Source organism: Ursus americanus, chromosome 8, assembly GCF_024610735.1.
Source record: "Ursus americanus isolate L20-20 chromosome 8, mUrsAme1.1.p, whole genome shotgun sequence".
Classification (NCBI taxonomy): Eukaryota; Metazoa; Chordata; class Mammalia; order Carnivora; family Ursidae; genus Ursus; species Ursus americanus.
Genome location: NC_142134.1, coordinates 25,133,592 through 25,153,505, shown reverse-complemented (window position 1 = coordinate 25,153,505; position 19,914 = coordinate 25,133,592). Strand labels below are relative to the sequence as shown.

Sequence of the window (19,914 nt, the reverse complement as noted above, 5' to 3'; positions counted from 1 at the left end):
AAGTGTTCAAAACACCTATGAATTTTCTAAGAACATTGTTCAGTACAACATTTGCCAGCTATACAGACGTGAGCATTACTTACTATACAAACTAGAAGACCACTTTGTGCAGAGTCTGGTGAAAACCCTTTGATTTCTGGTGCTCCAGGCACCAAGAGTTTTATTTTATTAGCATGGGTGCTACAAGCGTTTAAGTAAGTATGACATGATCTTAGTCCTGAAAAAGCAAGTACTGTAGAATAATTGACAACCAGCCACGCACACTCAGAGATCATCAAAGAGATCCCATGGTTGCTGAAAGGAGTCTTAGAATCTTATAGGAGAGCAAGGCATTGTAAGCAGGTAAGAATGATGTGTTGTAATAGAGTTAGTAAGGAGAGAGTGAATGTACTTTAAAATGTATATGTGTGGGATGGCTCAGGAAAGGATTATGGCAGGTAACTTTTTTTTCTCTTGTAAATTCAGAGAATCATTTTTATTTCTTAGAAAATGATTCTTCTAATACATATTAGTATTAAATTTGGTATTAACCAGTTCACCTCTATCAAAATGTCCTTTGGGGACAATGTGACCCTTAATTTTGAGAGTTTTACATCCAAGTTATTTTTGAAATATTTTCTTCCTTTTAAAAATTAATTATATATAAAAACAGCAAAGAAAGCAATGTCTTGAGTACTGTAATACTGAAATTTAATTTTCTTAATAATACTCCCAAGTTTTCCTGTAATACAGAAAAAAATTCATGCCTAAACTTAGTCAAATTTTCTTAGAAATCTATTTTTTAATATTTAAAGTCAACTAATTAACATATAGTGTATTATTAATTTCATAGGTAGAGGTCAGTGATTCATCAGTCTTATATAATACACAGTGCTCATTACATCATGCCCTCCTTAATGTCCATCACCCAGTTACCCCACTTGCCCACCCCCCTCCCCTCCAGCAACCCTCAGTTTGTTTCCGATGATTGAGAGTCTTTTATGGTTTATCTCCCTCTCTGATTTCGTCTTGTTTTATTTTTCCTTCCTCCCTCTATGCCCCTGTAGTAACTCTTTTTATTTTTTTTTAAGATTGTATTTATTTGACAGAGAGAGAGACAGCCAGTGAGAGAGGGAACACAAGCAGGGGGAGTGGGAGAGGATGAAGCAGGCTCCCAGTGGAGCAGGGAGCCCGATGCAGGGCTTAATCCCAGGACCCTGGGATCACGCCCTGGGCGGAAGGCAGATGTTTAATGACTGAGCCACCCAGGCGCCCCAGTGGCAGGTAACTCTTGAACAGAGTATGGAAAAGTGAGTAGGTGTTGGACAAGTGGATGAAGAAGGGCATTTCAGATAGAAAATAGCATGGGGGATGCCTGGGTAGCTCAGTAAGTTGCCTTCGGCTCAGGTCTTGGTCCCAGGGGCTTGGGGTCGAGTCCTGCATTGGGCTACTTGCTCAGTGGGGAGCCTGCTTCTCCCTCTGCCTGCTGCTCCCCCTGTTTGTGCGCGCGCATGCTCTTTCTCTCTAACAAATAAAATCTTTTTTTTTTTTTTTAAGAAAATAGCATGAAGTGACAAATAATTGAACATGATGGGAGTAGAGAGTTTAAGGAGGTAACAGCAGCATTCATAAAGATAGGCTGAGCAGTGTGTACTTTATTCAGAGGGCAGTGAGAAGGTGTGGAAAGATTTTAAAAGGAAGATATCAGATTTGCATTTTAGAAGATATCAGAGAAAACCAGAGCTGAACGATAGTTAAAGCAGTAAAAACAGATTTTTGTTCTAGAACTATTACAGTAGGGAAAAAGAACCTTCAGAATAGAACTGGGCTCAGTTCAAATACAGTATGGAAAGTTAGGGATTTATATCCAGGAAGTGCGTGTGTGTGGTGGGGGGAGATTAGTGCATGTAAAATTATTAAGGGAGTAGGGTAATTTTTGCTAAACTGATCTACACAGGATTCTTGCTGAAGGCAGGCCAAAGTGATCAGATATTACTGGGGGATGGTAGGAGATGAGGGAATTGACAAATATAAAGAGTGATCAGGTATCAAGGGTAGCAAATTCTTGCTAAACTTATTTAGCAGAATTCTTGGTAAAACTGGATCCTGCAAAGATGAACACAGAAATCCAAAGGTCAAGGCCTAGTTGAGAAGAGGGTTCAGAGGAACAAGCTAAAGGTTGGTCAACGAAAGCGTTTTTGTCAAAGGTAACTGTTGGAATGTGGGAGGGAGGCTAAGAGGGTCTTAGATTAGGAATAAGAGCTAATTAGGGCTTGAACTGAAGCTTGAACCATAGAGATAGAAGAGAAAGGAATGAATTGAAGAAATTTAATGTGGTATGGATTGTACTTGCAGGTCATGTCATTTGGACAGATGGTGAATATAAATGGCAAGGGGGGGGGGCGCCTGGGTGGCTCAGTCATTAAACTCTGCCTTCGGCTCAGGGCCTGATCCCAGGGTCCTGGGATCCAGCCCCGCATTGGGCTCCCTGCTCCACTGGGAGCCTGCTTCTTCCTCTCCCACTCCCCCTGCTTGTGTTCCCTCTCTCACTGGCTGTCTCTCTCTCTGTCAAATAAATAAAATCTTTAAAAAGATATATATATAAATAAATGGCAAGAGGTTCCTTCCTAATCCTTGCTTTGCTTCCTGCTATTTTTTTTAACAGGGTGAATGGAATATATGTGTGCGAATGTGTGGTGCGTGTAGATATATTTTTTGTGCTGACATATGTATTGAAGGCAATTTAGATGATTTTATTTTCAGAATCTTGTGACAACCTCTAGAGTGTGATGAAACGAAGAGCAGGTAGGCCGTAAACTTATGGCTTTGTTGAAGAGAGGCCCAGGGTCAAGGTATAGGTAGAGATAGGGGCAGTGTTGGTCTTCTCTTTCAATTGTCATAGAAAACAGAAATCATACTTTGAAAAATAGTGCTATGTTTCTGAACTCATGCGTTTGGGAGGACCTTTACAAGTATGGCCGACTTAGTCGTTTGGGGGAAGAGCTAACATTTGAGAGCACTATAAAAGTGATTGTATTTTAGTAAGGGTGCATTACTTCCTTCATGAAACAAAGATTTAAATAAAGTAAATACTCTATGAATTTTTTGTTCCATTTTTAATCAAAGATTTAGAACAGGTCTAGATTTAATTACAATTGAGTCATTGCCTTTTCTGGGAGGAGGAATCTTAAGTATGCAGTTCAATATGATGAAGTTTCATAGTGCATGGTATTCCATATTTTATTTTTTTAAGGATTTATTTATTTTTAGAGAGAGAGTGTAAGTGGGGGGAAGGGCAGAGGGAGAGACTCTTCAAACAGACTCCTTGCTGAGTGCAGAGCCCAGCCTGGAGCTTAATCCCACGATCCTGAGATCATGACCTGAGCCATAACCAAGAGTCAGGTGCTTAACCAATTGAGTCACCCAGGTGCCCCGCTATTCCATATTTTAGATCATCATTTCATTTTCTTCAAGCTCTTATTAAAATTTGTCTTTTCTTTGTAAGTAATTTAAAGAATGCCAAATCATGATTGATGGGAAATTATGGAAAATCTCTTAATTCATCTCATGGCATTTCTAAGATAGTTGCAGTCTATTGAGCAGCACCAAGCAACTTCATCTGCATTTATGGGGCTGGGATTTCCAGGAAGTGTAGTTGTCCTTCTTTGGTACCTAAACGAAACAATAGTTGCAATGTACAGAAAGATGTCAGTTTCAAATAAAATTTACAGACAAGGGAAGAAGAAGAAGCAACTAAGTAACATTACCTTTCCCCCTCTTACCAAACAGTTGTGAGCATGAGAGTGTAGTGTTTTAATCCACAGGATGCATTGACTGTATCATAAAGATTTATATTTGTTGGTTCTGGAAGTCTTTAAGAAACATATACTAAAGAGGTATATTAATTCTATATTTAGTACATACTCAATAGCCAAACATAATTAAATACAATCTTTTCTAGTATCATGCAAAATTATCCCATCTATTTATAAGCTCCTTCTGGTTAATTAGAGGAAACAGTTCTGAATTTCTAAATCACTGTAAGTATTTGGCATCTCAGGTTGTATGTATTTAAAACCCAACCTGCAGGGGAGCCTGGGTGGCTCAGTCGGTTAAGTGTTTGCCTTCGGTTCAGCTCATGATCCCAGAGTTCCAGGATCAAGCCCCACATCGGGCTTCCTGCTTAATGGGGAGTCTGCTTCTCCTGCTCCCTCTGCCCCTCCTCCTGTTCCTTCTCTCTCTCTTGCTCACTGTCTCTCACAAATAAATAAATAACATCTTTAAAAAATTTTTATTAAAAAAACAACCACCCCAACCTACAGTTTTCTTTGCTAAACCGTATCTTCTCCTGATCTCCCTATTTGTGTTAGTGGCAGTATTAATCTTTTAAACATCAAAATCTCAGCTTTTCCTGATTCCCTTTTGTTTTCATTTCAGATCCTTAGCATTTTCCTTGATTCCTTTCCTGAGCTTCAGCCTTCACATCCAGTCTGTCATTAAGTTTTGTTGATTTTCTTTCTGCAATGTAATTCTTTTTTTTTTTTTTTTTAAAGATTTTATTTATTTATTTGACAGAGACAGCCAGCGAGAGAGAGAACACAAGCAGGGGGAGTGGGAGAGGAAGAAGCAGGCTCATAGCGGAGGAGCCTGATGTGGGGCTCGATCCCAGAACGCCGGGATCATGCCCTGAGCCGAAGGCAGACGCTTAACGACTGAGCCACCCAGGCACCCCTCTGCAATGTAATTCATCATATTTCCATTCTTACTATTACCACTTCAGTTTAGCCCTTATTTTTTATATTGTGATAAAGTACACATAGAGGTTAACATTTTAACCATTTAAAACTATACAATTCAGTGACTTTAAGTGCATTCACGGTGTTATATAACCATCACTATTATCTAGTTCTACAACTTTTTCATTACGCCAGACAGAAACTCTGTACCCATTAAATAGTCACTCCTGATTACCTACTTTCAGTCTCTGACAACCTCTAATCTGTTTCTGTGAATTTGTCTGTTCTGGATAATTCATATAAATGGAATCATACATATGTTACCTTTTGTGTTCGGTTTCTTTTACTTAGCATCTTCTCCCACCCCACCCCCAAGATTTTATTCATTCATTCATTTATTTTTTTATGAGAGAGAGCGAGAGCACGCACATGCACAAGTGGCCAGGGGGGACAAGCAGACTCCATGCTGAGTGTGGGGAGCCCGAGCCGAAATTAAGAGTTGGACACTTAACTGACTGAGCCACCCAGGAGCCCCTTAGCATCTTATTTTTAGGGTTAATCTATATTGTAGTCTACGTCAGTATTTCATTTATTTTTATGGCTAAGTAATATTCTATTGTGTATATACACCACATTTTTTTATCCATTTATCTTTTGATGGGTATTTAGGTGTTTCTCCTTTCAGCTATTGTGAATAGTGCTATGTGAACATTTGTGTGCAAATTTTGTTTGAATAACTGTTTTCATTTCTTTTGGTTATATACCTAGGAGTCTGATTGCTGGGTTATATATATGGTGATGCTGTTTAACTTACTGCCCTTACTTTGCAAATCATTGTTTCCTGAAGTGTGGGACCTACCAGGAGGCTCACTGATAATAACATTTAATATTAGTTAATTAATTAATCTCATTTTAATTTTAGTCGCCCTGACTAAATCATGGAAAGTCTCAATTTGGTATTAGTATGGCTTTCAAACACCTCATCAACCATGTTAATACCTCTTTGACAAACACAGAGAAGGCCTGAGGCTTTGAAATTTTGGCACAAAATAACATCTAGCTGGAATTTAGTATTTGTTCCTTGTGTTTCCTTTTATTGTTACATTTTATTTCTATAGTAAGTGACACTGATTTCACACATAGTGAAAATTTGCCTTTTTATGTAAATGTAAGTAAAATAAAGGTGATACACAGAATTTGCAAAATGTAATGAAGATTGATTAGAAAACATGGCAAAAAATTGTGAAGATGGTATGAGAGTGACTTGAAGTTTGGGAAATACAGACCTGAACTATGGCAACATATTTCTTTTCCAAGTCTTTCCCAATTGTAATCAATCTCCTGTCCCATTCCCAGAATAATTTAGAATAATTGGATAGTTTCATTCTTCTGTTTATGAATGTTTCATGAATCTCCACTTTATAAAAAGTAAAACTCAAAGTTGTTTAACTGGACTTTTGAAGTCCTTTATATCTTCACTCCAAACCAATCTAATTATTATTTTTAGAACTCACCTTCTACTTTCTTACCATTGTTCATTCCTACATGCTCTCTCTCTGCTGTAAGTTCCTTTCTCCTTAGTTTCTATTGCCGTTCATTCTGTTCTCAAATATTTTGAGAATCTCATGTGCCAGTCACTCTACTGTGGATTAGGACTAAAATGGCTTTCTTATTGAGCTTATACTTGTGGGAGGGAGAGTAGATATTAAACAGAGGAATAATTCTTTACAGTTACAGTTGCAATAAATACATTTGCAATAAATAGTGTGATAGAAAAGAAGACAGTGTTACAAAGACAAATAAATAGGGTATCTAGTCTGACATTGAAGGAGTGCTTTCAAAGATGACCTCTTGGTGAAAATGTCATTTAAGCTGAGATTTAAGTGATTGGTAGGCATTAATTTAGTGAAGAAATGGGCAGAGGGAATAGTACATGCAAAGGTACTGAGGTGGGAAGAATCTTGGCTCAAGTATGTTTATTCTTTAATATGCTTATTTTGCCACAAAGAAATTTAAGTATATGTTATCTACTCAGGAATAATGTGCTGGTCTATACTACTTTTGTAAAAGAACCAAATTTATCATGAAGTCCTAACTCAATGAATTTTTTTAAGATACTCTAAAAAAGAAATGACTGCCAATAGTAGAATATTAGATCCAAGTTTTAAAACTATCCTGGGAATGTATATAGAAGTCTCATTTCAATATGGAAGTTTATATGAGTTTGTGATATATAAAGAATATGTTTATGCTATATATCTGTATTATGTCTTTATACTCTGTATCTATATATTATAAATATGTGATATAAATTATATAGATTTATATACAAATACCTTGGATAACAGTTGGCTTCTTATTAATGCTGGTAAGCACCAATCAGAAAGCTAGTCAGTAAGAGGGCCTGTTTGGAGCCAGGTACCCTGCTCTGCTATTTACTTTTCTGTCCATTCTCTGATCCACTTTATGGTTGGCTCCAATATCAATGGGAAAGATGCACAAATGATATGTTAAAGTCGCTTTTTAAAAAAATATATTTTATTTATTCATTTGAGAGAGAGATTGAGAGCATGAGCAGGGCGGAGAGGCAGGAGGAGAAGACCCCGCTGAGCGTGGAGCCCAATGTCGGGCCTGATCCCAAGACCCAGAGATGATGACCTGAGCCAAAGGCAAATACCCAACCATTTGAGCCATGCAGGCACCCCTCCCCTCTTTTTTTGTTTTTATGTAACCAGTAATACCCGATTATTTTATGGTAATTCTATAACAAATATTTTCATGTTTCAAATGTATAGATGTCTGTTTAAATCAGCGAAGATTTTTGGTTACATGCAGGGAAAAACACTGGTCAACTTCAACAGAAAAGGAATTTAATTGTTAGTTGAAGAATCTATAGAAAGACTGAAGAATCAGGCATGGAAAATAGACAAAAACCCAAGGGAGCTAGGTTGCAGGAGGGACTAGGCATAGTCATGTTACAGGAATATGTGTTAAGACGCTGCAGATCTAAGATTTATACCACTCCTACTGCCACTTTAAATACTTTGTTGTTGTTTTTTTTAACTGATAGCCTCTTTGTGGTGCCAGGTGGAGTTCAAAGTCTAGGGTAGGAGTGGTCGGGCTGAGACCTTGCTCTGGCTGCCTGGGAGGATCTCCTTCCTTTGGTTTTCTCTTTTGACCTCCAACCCAGACTTCCATAATAAGGGTTTTGCCCTAAGTAAGAAGGGGTTTTAAAACGGACCTGGGAAAGAAACATTAAAAAAAGGAGACCAGTGTCTTTAACAATTACCCATTAAAATATGTTTCTAAACAGTTCTGTGTGATGACAGGTAGCTGTATATTTCTTGAAATACAAGTTAAAGTTATTAAAGGCATCTAGGGGCGCCTGGGTAGCGCAGTCGTTAAAGCGTCTGCCTTCCGCTCAGGGCGTGATCCCGGCGTGCCGGGATCGAGTCCCACATCGGGCTCCTCCGCTATGAGCCTGCTTCTTCCTCTCCCACTCCCCCTGCTGTGTTCCCTCTCTCGCTGGCTGTCTCTCTGTCACATAAATATAAATAAAAAATCTTTAAAAAAAAAAAAGTTATTAAAGGCATCTCAATTTTTAGAAAACATATGATGGCTTCTGTTTTAAGAAGGGTTGTGATATTTTACTAGAAGAAAATGATTTTGATTCTTTTCAAATTAAAATTGTCTAGATATCCCAAAATTTTATGGTTGTAGGCATGACTAAACAGTAGATTATGTGTTTTTCTAAGAAAAAAAAAAATCCTAGAGTACAGATCATTTACCGCTTTGGTTAGGTCTGTTCCTAGATATCTTACTGTTTTTGGTTCAGTTGTAAATGGGATTAATTCCTTGATTTCTCTTTTTTTTTTTTTTTTAAAGATTTTATTTATTTATTCAACAGAGATAGAGACAGCCAGCGAGAGAGGGAACACAAGCAGGGGGAGTGGGAGAGGAAGAAGCAGGCTCATAGCGGAGGAGCCTGATGTGGGGCTCGATCCCAGAACGCCGGGATCACGCCCTGAGCCGAAGGCAGACGCTTAACCGCTGTGCCACCCAGGCGCCCCTTGATTTCTCTTTCTGCTTCTTCATTATGGGTGTATAGAAATGCAAGAGATTTCTGTATGTTGATTTTGCTTCGTGTGACTTCACTGAATTTGTATATGAATTTTAGCAATTTTTTGATGGAGTCTTTCAGGTTTTCTACATAGAGTATCATGTCACCTGCAAATAGTGAAAGTTTGACTTCCTCCTTGCCGATTTGGATGCCTTTTATTTGTTTTTGTTGTCTGATTGCCGTGGCTAGCATTTCCAGTACTATGTTAAATAACAGTGGCAAGAGTGTATATTCCTGCCTTGTTCCTGACCACAGAGGAAAAGCTTAGTTTTAGCCCTGGGTTTTTTGTATATGGCCTTCATTATGTTGAGTTATGTTCCCTCAAATCCTACTTTGTTGAGGGTTTTTGTCATGAATGGATGTTGTACTTTGTCAAATGCCAAATTATGGAAAAAGCCCAAATATCCACTGATAAATGAAGGGATAAAGAAGATGTGAGGTGTGTGTGTGTGTGTGTGTGTGTGTGTGTGTGTGTGTTTATATATACAGTGAAATATTACTCAGGCATAAAAAAGAATGAAATCTTGCCATTTGCAATGACATGGATAGAGCTAAGCAAAATAAGTCGGAGAAAGACAAATACCGTAGATTTCACTAATATGTGGAATTTAAGAAACAAAACAAATGAACACAGGGAAAATAAAAAGGGAAGCAAACCAAGAAACAGACTCTTGACTATAGAGAACAAACCAGAGGGAGTTGGGTGGGGGGATGGGTTAAATAGGTGATGGGGGTTAAGGAGGGCACTTATGATGAGCACCCAGGTGTTGTATGTAAGCATAGAATCACACCTGAATTCTACACCTGAAACTAGTATTACACTGTATATTAACTATAACTGGAATTTATTTTATTTTATTTTTATTTTTTTAAGATTTTATTTATTTGATAGAGAGAGGCAGCAAGAGAGAGAACACAAGCAGGGGGAGTGGGAGAGGGAGAAGCAGGCTTCCTGCTGAACAGGGAGCCTGATGCAGGGCTCGATCCCAGAACCCTGGGATCTTGACCTGAGCTGAAGCAGACACTTAATGACTGAGCCACCCAGGCACCCCTATAACTGGAATTTAAATTAAAAAAAGAAAAAGAACCTAGCAAGTAAAGGTGATTGCCAGACATATGCATATATTCATTTTTCAACATGTTTTGGTAGGCAAAAGTGTTTTATATTTAAAATGTATCCAAAATATTGTTATGATTTGTAAGTATAGATAGAACCAAAATGTACAGCAGACATACATATCTTTATTGCATATCTCAATGAAAGGGGTGCATGGGTGACTCAGTTGGGGAAGTGTCCAACTCTTGGTCTCGGCTCAGGTCTTGATCCCAGGGTTGTGAGTTCAGGCCCTGTGTTGGGGTTCCAGTGTGGAGCCGACTTAAAATAAATAGATAAAACCAAACTACCACCACAAAATCTCAATGAAAAGAAAAAGTTGCTGAAAAAAATCAAATTAAGACCAGAACTACTAATTCAGTTATGAAATATTTGCACTCTTATCTGTTTCCTTAGCTTATAATTTTTTTCATAGTACATTTCATGAATTATAGCCTTTTTATAAAATTGTTGCCCTGCACAAATACATGCTATGATTTTTGGGTAAAAAGTGTGGATTTGCATTAAAAATTATTTGGGGAATGTTTATTACACACATGGATGCATTTGACTCATACAGTCTTGACTCCAGTAATATGTTAATGTCTCCATTGTAAGTGAAGATTGTAATGTGGCAGATAGATCAAGTACAAACACATAACTTCTAGATACAGAAATGTTTTCATAGTCACAAAAGAATAGTTCTAACCGTCAGATTTCTGAGATTTGCTGACGTAGAAATGAATGAATGTACATTGCAACAGGCAGGAGAAAATCTGTTTCCTATTGTGGAATTCTTATCACTTTAGTTGTCACAGTTAAACTTGTTCTAGGTTTTCAGGTCCTCTTCCCAGGATGCCATACATTTTGATATTTTAAAAATTCATTCTTTTAATTTTCTGAAATGAGAAAATGAGAGGTTTTTAAGCGTTGTGCTTCTTATTTCCCAGTGATTGAGTTGACATGTAAAAACACACAAAGGAAAGCTAGTTAAACCAAAGAATGCTTCACACAAAATCCTAGCAGAATCTTTTCTGCAAGTCTGTTTTCTCAAAAGATCTGTCTTGGAAAAAATCATTTATAAAATGGAAGTAATCTGGTACCCTACCTTCATTATAATGCTTGCTTGCTTCGATTTGAGATTTAGGCATCTTTGTCCTTTATGTGCTTTCAGGGTGATACTGTTAATGGAAGATCCAAAACAGTCTTAAAATTTTGGATGGAAAAACATAAGCAAAACAAAAACATAAAACAAAAAAGCTTCCCACAACAGTCACCTTTAGCAAGTTCAATACTTACATCACTTCTGTTTTGTCACAGTTGTTACTTGGATAAATTATGGTCGCTTTCTCAATATCTGCCACTTTTACTGCTCTTACTCCAGGGCCTATGCAAAGACAGCGTCCCCCTTTGAACATGGGGAAGCCTAGAACAGATCACAGCATCAGTTACTAATACATCTGATTGCAGTGGATGATTGTATTTTATAGTCCTCGTGAAGAATGTAAGCAGGGTTTTCGTTAAGGGTAAGGATAGCAGTTTGTCAAATAGCACTTGACACTGCTGTTACTGGCAAAGGAATGTAAGTAAGATGTTGATTTTCTCTTTAAATTTGTAAACAAACCATTAAAGAATAAAGGGAAGCATGAAAATTTATTGGAGATTAAGATTATTTGCCTCGTTTTTGTGCTCAAGAATATTTCCAGGAAACTAATAACATTATCTAACATAAAATTTTAGACATTTAAAACTATTGCTTAAGGCTCTTGCCAGATATTGTAGCCAAATAAAAAACTCCATGAAGTTTATCAATTCTAGTTTCAGTAATCATCTCTAGTACCTTAAACACTTCAAACATTTTCTGTCAAAGCAGTAGTAACTTCTGATGTGTGAGGTTAAATAAAAATTTACTAAATCTTTTAAGAAAAGATGGGGAAAAAAAAGATTTGAAGCATTAGAAAATAAATTTATAAGCTAAGAAGTAAAAGTTATCATGTACCTTGAACAATTGTAGCACAGAATATCACAGCCAAGACTATAACGGTGCCCTTCACACTCATGTTTGTCGTTTGCTGCTCTTGCTGCTTCAGTGTTGATACTCTTCTTGGAGGGAGTAGAAATGCTGAACATGAAAGAAGTTCTTGATTGGCATATGTAGGGCATTTTTATACACCTATAATCCTGTCAGGGCAACAGGAATTCCCCTCCTTGAGTCATGCTCTTTTGCTTCCAAGAGTTTCTATTTTGCTCTCATCTACATGTCACTGTCCTTTCCTGTTTGTTACAGTGCTGCAAGTAATAAGAATGTGAAAGTACTTTGTAAAGAGTAAAGAGCTATATAAACATAGAATAGGGTACACGCAAATGGGAACCAGCCTTGTCAAAGTAGCATTTCCTAGAAATGTATTGCATTATGGGATTGACCATGGACAATGAATTCTGATTGCCATTCATTCTTTCATTCAGGAAGATTGTCTTCCTACCCTCAGTCTGTTCACCCTCCATTCTTCATATCACTCTAAAAAAGAACATTCTTAAACAGGTTTTATCACCTTTTGCTTTTAAGCCCAAACTCTTAATATGTAAGGCCTACGTTATTTGACATTGAATGACTTATTTAACCTTATTTATATTTATGCTGACTATAATTGCACAGCTAAACAAGTCTCCCTGTACTTCTGAATTTATATCCATTTGTTTTTGCGTGTTTAACATGCAAAACAGTTTTTACTTTATATATATTTTACAAGTGTTACTTAGTGTATAAAGTTGTATGACTTGTGGATTTTTAAAAAATGATTCTCTTCTCTCATGTGATGTTTTTACATCTTGGGTTCTACTTTGATTTAACCCTTATTTTCTTTTTATTTACCTTTACCTTTTCCACTCAAGCTTTCTAGCACTATTTGTTTTATTTTATTTTATTTTATTTTTTATTTTTATTTTTTAAAGATTTTATTTATTTATGTGACAGAGAGACAGCCAGAGAGAGAGGGAACACAGCAGGGGGAGTGGGAGAGGAAGAAGCAGGCTCACAGCGGAGGAGCCCGATGTGGGACTCGATCCCAGTACGCCGGGATCACGCCCTGAGCCGAAGGCAGACGCTTTAACGACTGCGCTACCCAGGCGCCCCTAGCACTATTTGTTTTAAATGGGTCATATGCAAACACTTTAAAATGTCGTATCTAAAGGACATTTAATGGGTGAATTTATTTACTGAGTAATTGGTAATCTGTAAACTTTAAAAAATGCTTTATTGCTGTTTTCTGTTTTCTTTATTTCTTCTTTTTTTTTTTTATTCCAGTATAGTTAACATACAGTGTTCTATTAGTTTCAGGTGTACGATTTAGTGATTTAAAAATTATGTACATTATTCAGTGCTCATCATGACCTTGATCTTTCTTCACCTATTTCACCCATCCCCCCACTCACCTCCTTTCTGGTAACCATCAGTTTGTTCCCTATAGTTAAATGTCAGTTTTCTGGTTTCTCTTTTTACCTTTGTTCATTTTTTTGTTTGATTCTTAAATTGCACATATGAGTGAGATCATATGGTATTTATCTTCTCTGAGTGACTTATTTTGCTTAGTATTATACTCTAGATCCATCCATGTTGGAAATGGCAAGATTTCTTTTTTATGGCTGAGTACTATTTCATTGTATGTATGCATGTGTATATTTCTATGTATATATAGAGATTTATATACACACCTCATCTTCTTTATACATTCATCTATGAATGGACACTTGAGCTGTTTCCATAATTTGGCTATTGTGAATAATGCTGCAATAAACATAAGGGTGCATATATTCTTTTGAATTAGCATTTTCATATTCTTTGTTTAAATACCCGGTAGTATGAGTTAGTTCTATTTTTAACTTTTGGAGGAACCTACATACATTTTTCCACAGGAACTCTAGCCGTTGATATACCTAGATTTCTTTCTCACTTTAAATCTCTTTTCCTGAACGTTTTTCTTTCTTTTTTTTTTTTTTTTAAAGATTTTATTTATTTATTTGGCAGAGAGAGAGACAGCCAGCGAGAGAGGGAACACAAGCAGGGGGAGTGGGAGAGGAAGAAGCAGGCTCATAGCGGAGGAGCCTGATGCGGGGCTCAATCCCAGAACGCTGGGATCATGCCCTGAGCCGAAGGCAGACGCTTAACGACTGAGCCACCCAGGCGCCCCCCTGGACGTTTTTCGTTTTTTTTTAAAGATTTTATTTATTTATTTGACAGAGAGACAGCCAGCGAGAAAGGGAACACAGCAGGGGGAGCGGGAGAGGAAGAAGCAGGCTCCCAGCGGAGGAGCCCGATGTGGGGCTCGATCCCAGAACGCCAGGATCACACCATGAGCCGGAGGCAGACGCTTTAACGACTGCGCTACCCAGGCGCCCCCCCCCCCCCCGCCCCGAACGTTTTTCTTACGTGACTTGAAAGGAATATATTGTTTTATGTTTTGCTAGTAATCCATAGTTTGCCTGTTTTTTTTTTACCTCACATTTTCGCATTATTTACATCAACCATGAATAGTATCTTCTGGTTCTTTCTTTTTTAAGATGAGAAAAATCACTATCACACATTTCCTCCTATTTCCACTTCTGTTGCATAATCTGGGATATGTAGATAGTCTACTGTTCTCAAATGATTATTTTATATTATTTAACTTCTCTTTTGAGAATTATCTTTTACATTTTATCCTGAAATCTTATATTTATTTGCACATATTCCACATTTAAATTCTTTTTTTTTTTAAGATTATTTATTTATTTATTTGACAGAGAGAGACAGCCAGCGAGAGAGGGAACCCGAGCAGGGGGAGTGGGAGAGGAAGAAGCAGGCTCCTAGCAGAGGAGCCCGATGTGGGGCTCGATCCCATAACGCCAGGATCACGCCCTGAGCCGAAGGCAGACGCTTAATGACTAAGCCACCCAGGCGCCCCCACATTTAAATTCTTTTAACAACCAAAACTTTTAAAAACCTTAGTTTTCCACAATTTTATTTTTTTATTGAGATATAATTTAGATACCAAAAAATTTACCCTTTTAAAGTATACAGTTAAGTGTGGGAATTTTTTGTTTTTTTGTTTTTTGGGTTTTTTTTTTTGAGAGAATGCACACATGAGCTGTGGGGTGGTGGTGGCAGGCAGAGGGAAAGGGAGAATCTTAAGCAGGCTCCATGCCTAGTGCAGAGCCTGATGTGGGGCTTGATCTCACTGCTCTGAGCTGAAATCAAGAGTTGGGTGCTTAACTGACTGAGCTACTCAGGTGCCCCAGTTCAGTTGTTTTTAGTAAGGTTGTACAATATCTGATTCCAAAAATCTTATTTTCATTCCAGTATAGTTAATGTATAGTGTTATATTAGTTTTAGGCATTCAATATAATGATTCAGTAATTCCATATATTACTCAGTGCTCATCAAGATAAGTGTACTCTTAATCCCCTTTACCTGTTTCACCCATCCACCCACTCACCCACCTCCTCTCTGGTAACCATCTGTTCTTTATAGTTAAGAGTCTGTTTTTTTGCATTGTCTCTTTTTATTCCTTCATTTGTATCTTAAATTCCATGTATGAGTGAAATCGTATGGTATTTGTCTTTCTCTGACTTCTTTGGCTTAGCATTATATAACCATCCATGTTGTTGCAAACAGCAAGATTTCATTCTTTTTTTTTTTTTTAAGATTTTATTTATTTATTTATTCCGAGAGAAAGAGCATGCACAAATGGGGAGGGGCAGACGGAGAAGCAGACTTCCTGCTGAGCAGGGAGCCTGACGCAGGACTCAATCCCAGGACTCTGGGATTATGACCTGAGCTGAAAGCAGACGCATAACTGACTGTGCCACCCAGGCGCCCAGGATTTCATTCTTTTTTATGGCTTAATAATACTCCATTGTATATGTATACCACATCTTCTTTATCCATTCATGTCTGGATGAACACTTCAGCTATGTTAATAATTTGGCTATTGTAAATAATGCTGCAATAGACATTGGGGTGCACATATCCTTTTGAATTAATGTTTTCATATTTTTTGTGTAAATAGCCAGTAGTGTGATTACTAGATCATATGGTAGTTCTATTTTTAATTTTTTGAGGAACCTCCATACTTTTTTACACAGATGCTGGACCAGATTGCTTTCTTTCTTTCTTTTTTTTTTTTTTTTAAGATTCCATTTTATTTATTTGACACAGAGAGAAGAGAGATCACAGGCAGAGGGAGTGCCAGAGGGAGAGGGAGAAGAAGGCTCCCAGCTGAGCAGGGAGCCCGATGCAGGGCTTGATCCCAGGACCCTGGGATCATGACCTGAGCCAAAGGCAGATGCTTAACTGACTGAGCCACCGAGGCGCCCCTGGTTTGCTTTCTACCAGCAGTACCCAAGGGTTCCTTTTCCTCTCTGTCCTCGCCAACACTTGTTGTTTCTTGTGTTTTTTATTTTAGCCATTCTGAGAGTTGTGAGGTGATATCTCATTGTGGTTTTGTTTTGCATTTCCCTGATGATGAATGATGTTGAACATCTTTTCATGTGGTTGTTGGCCGTCTGTATATATTCTTTGGAGAAATGTCTGTTCATGTCTTCTGCCCGTTTTTTCATTGGATTGTTTTATTGGTGTTGAGTTGTGAAAGTTCTTTATGTATTTTGAATACTATCAGATATGTTATTTGTAAATATCTTCTCCCATTCTGTAGGTTGTATTTTAGTCTTGTTGTTTCCTTTTTTGTGCAGAAGCTTTTTATTTTGGTGTAGTCCCAGTGGTTTATGTTTGCTTTTGTATCCCTTGACTCAGGAGATATAGCTAGAAAAATGTTACCACAGCTGATGTCAGAGAGATTACTGACTGTGCTCTCTTCTAGGATTTTTATGGTTTCTTGTATCACATTCAGGTCTTTAATCCATTTTGAGTTTATTTTTGTGTGTGGTGTAAGAAAGTGGGCCAATTCCATTCTTTTGCATGTAGCTATTCTACATTTTTGTTTTGCCAATGCAATTTGTTGAAGAGGCTGTTTTTTTCCCATTGCCTATTCTTTCCTCCTTTGTTGAAGATTGATTGACCATATAATTGTGGGTTTATTTCTGGGTTCTCTATTCTGTTCCATTGATATATGTGCCTATTATTTTTTAAGAGAGGTGGGGAGGGGGAGAGGAAGAGGGAGAGGAAGAGTCTTAGGCAGCTCCACGCCCAGTGCGGAGCCCGACATGGGCTCCATCTCACAACCCTGAGATCATGACCTGAGCCAAAATCAAGGGTCAGATGCTTCACCAGCTTAGCCACCCAGGCTCACCCATGTGCTTATTTTGTGCCATTACCATACTGTTTTGATTACTACTGCTTTGTAATATAACTTGAAATCTGGAATTGTGATACTCCAGCTTTGATTTTTGTTTTCAGGATTGCTTTTGCTATTCGGGGTCTTTGTGGTGCTATACAAATTTTAGGATTGTTCTAATTTTGTGAAAAATGCTGTTGGTGTATTGATAGGGATTGCATTATATCTGTATATTGCTTTGAGTAGTATGGACATTTTAACAATATTTGTTCATCCAGTTCATGAACATGGGATGTATTTCCATTTATTTCTATTGCCTTTAGTTTCTTTCAGTGTTTTATGCTTTTCCATAGTACAGGTCTTTCACATCCCTGGCTGAGTTTAATTTCTAGGTATTTTCTTATTTTTAATGTAATTATAAATGGGATTGTTTCCTTAATTTCTTTGTTCCTTCATTATTAGCGTACAGAAATGCAACAGTTTTCTGTACCTTGATTTTGTATCCTGTGACTTACTGAATTCATTTATCAGTTCTAGTGTTTTTTTGATGCAGTCTTAAAAAAATTTCTATCTATAGTATCATGTCATCTGCAAATAGTTTTACTTCTTCCTTATCAGTTTGGATGCTTTTTATTTCTTGTGTTAGTTCTTTAGTTGTGATTGCTGTGGCTAGGACTTCCTGTACTGTGTTGAATAAAATTGGTGAGAATGGGTATCCTTCCCTTGTTCCTGACTGTAGGGGAAAAGTTCTCAGTTTTTGAATATGATGTTGGCTGTGGGTTTTTCATATAAGGCCTTTATTATGTTGAGGTATGTTCCCTCGAGACCTACTTTGTTGAGGATTTTTATCACAAATCGATGTTGTATTTTGTCAAATGCTTTTTCTGCATCTGTGGTAGTTTTTAATATATTGTTTGATTAGGGTTTGGTGGTATTTTGTTGAGGATTTTTGCTTCTGTGTTCATTAGAGATAATGACTTGCCGTTCTCTTTTCTGTACTGTCTTTATCTGGTTTTGGTATCAGGGTTAATATTGGCCTCATAGAATGAACTTGGAAGTTTTCCTTCTTTTTGTATTTTGTGGAATAGTTTGAGAAAAATGAGTATTAACTCTTCAAATGTTTGGTAGAATTCACCTATCAAGCCATCTGGTCCTGGACTTTTGTTTGTTGGGAGTTCTTTGATTACTGATTCAATCTCATTGCTGGTAATCCGTCCAAAATTTCTATTTCTTCCTGATTCAGTGGGAGGTTGTTGGTGTAGAATTTTTCATAATATTCTCTTACAAGCTTTTGTATTTCTGTAGTGTCAGTTGTTATTTTTTATTTTTCACTTGTGATTTTATTTGAGTCCTCTCTCTTTTTGGCTGAGTCTGGCAAAATATTTAGCAATTTTGTTGATCTGTTCTCTTGATTTTTGTTTGCTTGGTTTTCTCTTTTTTTCATTTATTTCTGCTCTAATTATTATTATTTCCTTCCTTCTACTGGTTTTGGGTTTTTGTTCTTTTTCTAGCACTTTTAGGTGTATGGTTATTTATTGAGATTTTTCTTGTTCCTTGAGGTAGGCCTGTATTGCTATAAACTTTCCTCTTAGAACAGTTTTGGTGCATCCCAAAGTTTTTGGACTGTTGTGTTTTAATTTTTATTTATTTCTATCCTTGGATTTCTTTTTTGATTTCCTGGTTAACCTGTTCATTATTTAGTAACATGTTATTTAACCTCCATGTATTTGTGGTCTTTCCAAATGTTTTCTTGTGGTTCATTTCTGGTTTCGTAGCATTGTAGTCAGAAAAGATGCATGGTATGACTTGATCTTTTTGAATTTGTTTAGACTTGTTTGTGGCCTAATATTCTGGAGAATGCTTAATGTGCACCTAAAAAGTATGTGTATTCTGATGTTTTAGGATAGAATGTTCTATATATATCTATTAAATCTACATGGTCCAATGTGTCATTCAAAGCCATTGTTTTCTTGTTGATTTTCTGATTGGGTGATTGGTCCATTGATGTAAGTGGGTTGCTAAATTCCCCTACTATTATTATATTACTGTCGTTATTTTATGTTTGTTATTAACTATTTTATGTATTTGGGTGTTCCTATGTTGGGTGCATAAATATTTACAATTGTTGTATCTCCTGGTTTTGTTGTCTCCTTTATGAATTTATAATATCCTTTGTCTTTTCATTCAGTCTTTGTTTTTTTTTTTTTTTAAAGATTTTATTTATTTGAGAGGGAGAGTGAGTTAGAGAGAGCACAAGCGAGGGGAGGAGCAGAGGGAGAAGAAGCAAACTCCCTATTGAGCAGAGAGCCTGATGCAGGGCCCGATCCTGGGACTCTGGGATCATGAACTGAGCTGGTTAACCAACTCAGCCACCCAGGTGCCCCCAGTCTTTGTTTTAAAATCTATTTTCTTGGGGCGCCTGGGTGGCACAGCGGTTAAGCGTCTGCCTTCGGCTCGGGGCATGATCCTGGCGTTCTGGGATCGAGCCCCACATCAGGCTCCTCTGCTATGAGCCCGCTTCTTCCTCTCCCACTCCCCCTGCTTGTGTTCCCTCTCTCACTGGCTGTCTCTATCTCTGTCGAATAAATAAATAAAATCTTTAAATAAAAATAAAAATAAATCTATTTTCTCTGTTATAAGTATTGCTACTCCAGCTTTCTTTCAGCATCCATTTGCATGATAGATGTTTTTCTATTCTCTCATTTTCAATCTAGTGTC

General features: G+C 37.4%; 2 protein-coding genes across 8 annotated transcripts in view; one reads left to right on the top strand and one right to left on the bottom strand.

Moving 5' to 3' along the window:
• Positions 1–19,914, top strand: part of ART3 (ADP-ribosyltransferase 3 (inactive)) — a 157,201-nt gene that overhangs the window by 46,128 nt on the left and 91,159 nt on the right. The window lies entirely within an intron of this gene.
• Positions 10,544–12,066, bottom strand: CXCL11 (C-X-C motif chemokine ligand 11). The gene is made up of 4 exons (XM_045789930.2): positions 11,928–12,066; positions 11,228–11,354; positions 11,037–11,109; positions 10,544–10,827 (listed from the first exon to the last, which is right to left on the bottom strand). The coding sequence occupies exons 1-4, from the start codon at positions 11,986–11,988 to the stop codon at positions 10,804–10,806; spliced, it is 285 nt and encodes a 94-aa protein (XP_045645886.1). The 5' UTR covers positions 11,989–12,066; the 3' UTR covers positions 10,544–10,803.

Excerpts from the sequence above, each read along its gene's own strand:
- CXCL11 (XM_045789930.2), bottom strand. The coding sequence starts at position 11,988 with ATGAGTGTGAAGGGCACCGTTATAGTCTTGGCTGTGATATTCTGTGCT. Across the intron at positions 11,355-11,927 it reads CTGTGCTACAATTGTTCAAG|GCTTCCCCATGTTCAAAGGG; the intron begins GTACATGATAAC and ends GATCTGTTCTAG. Across the intron at positions 11,110-11,227 it reads TGTGACAAAACAGAAGTGAT|TATCACCCTGAAAGCACATA; the intron begins GTAAGTATTGAA and ends TTCCATTAACAG.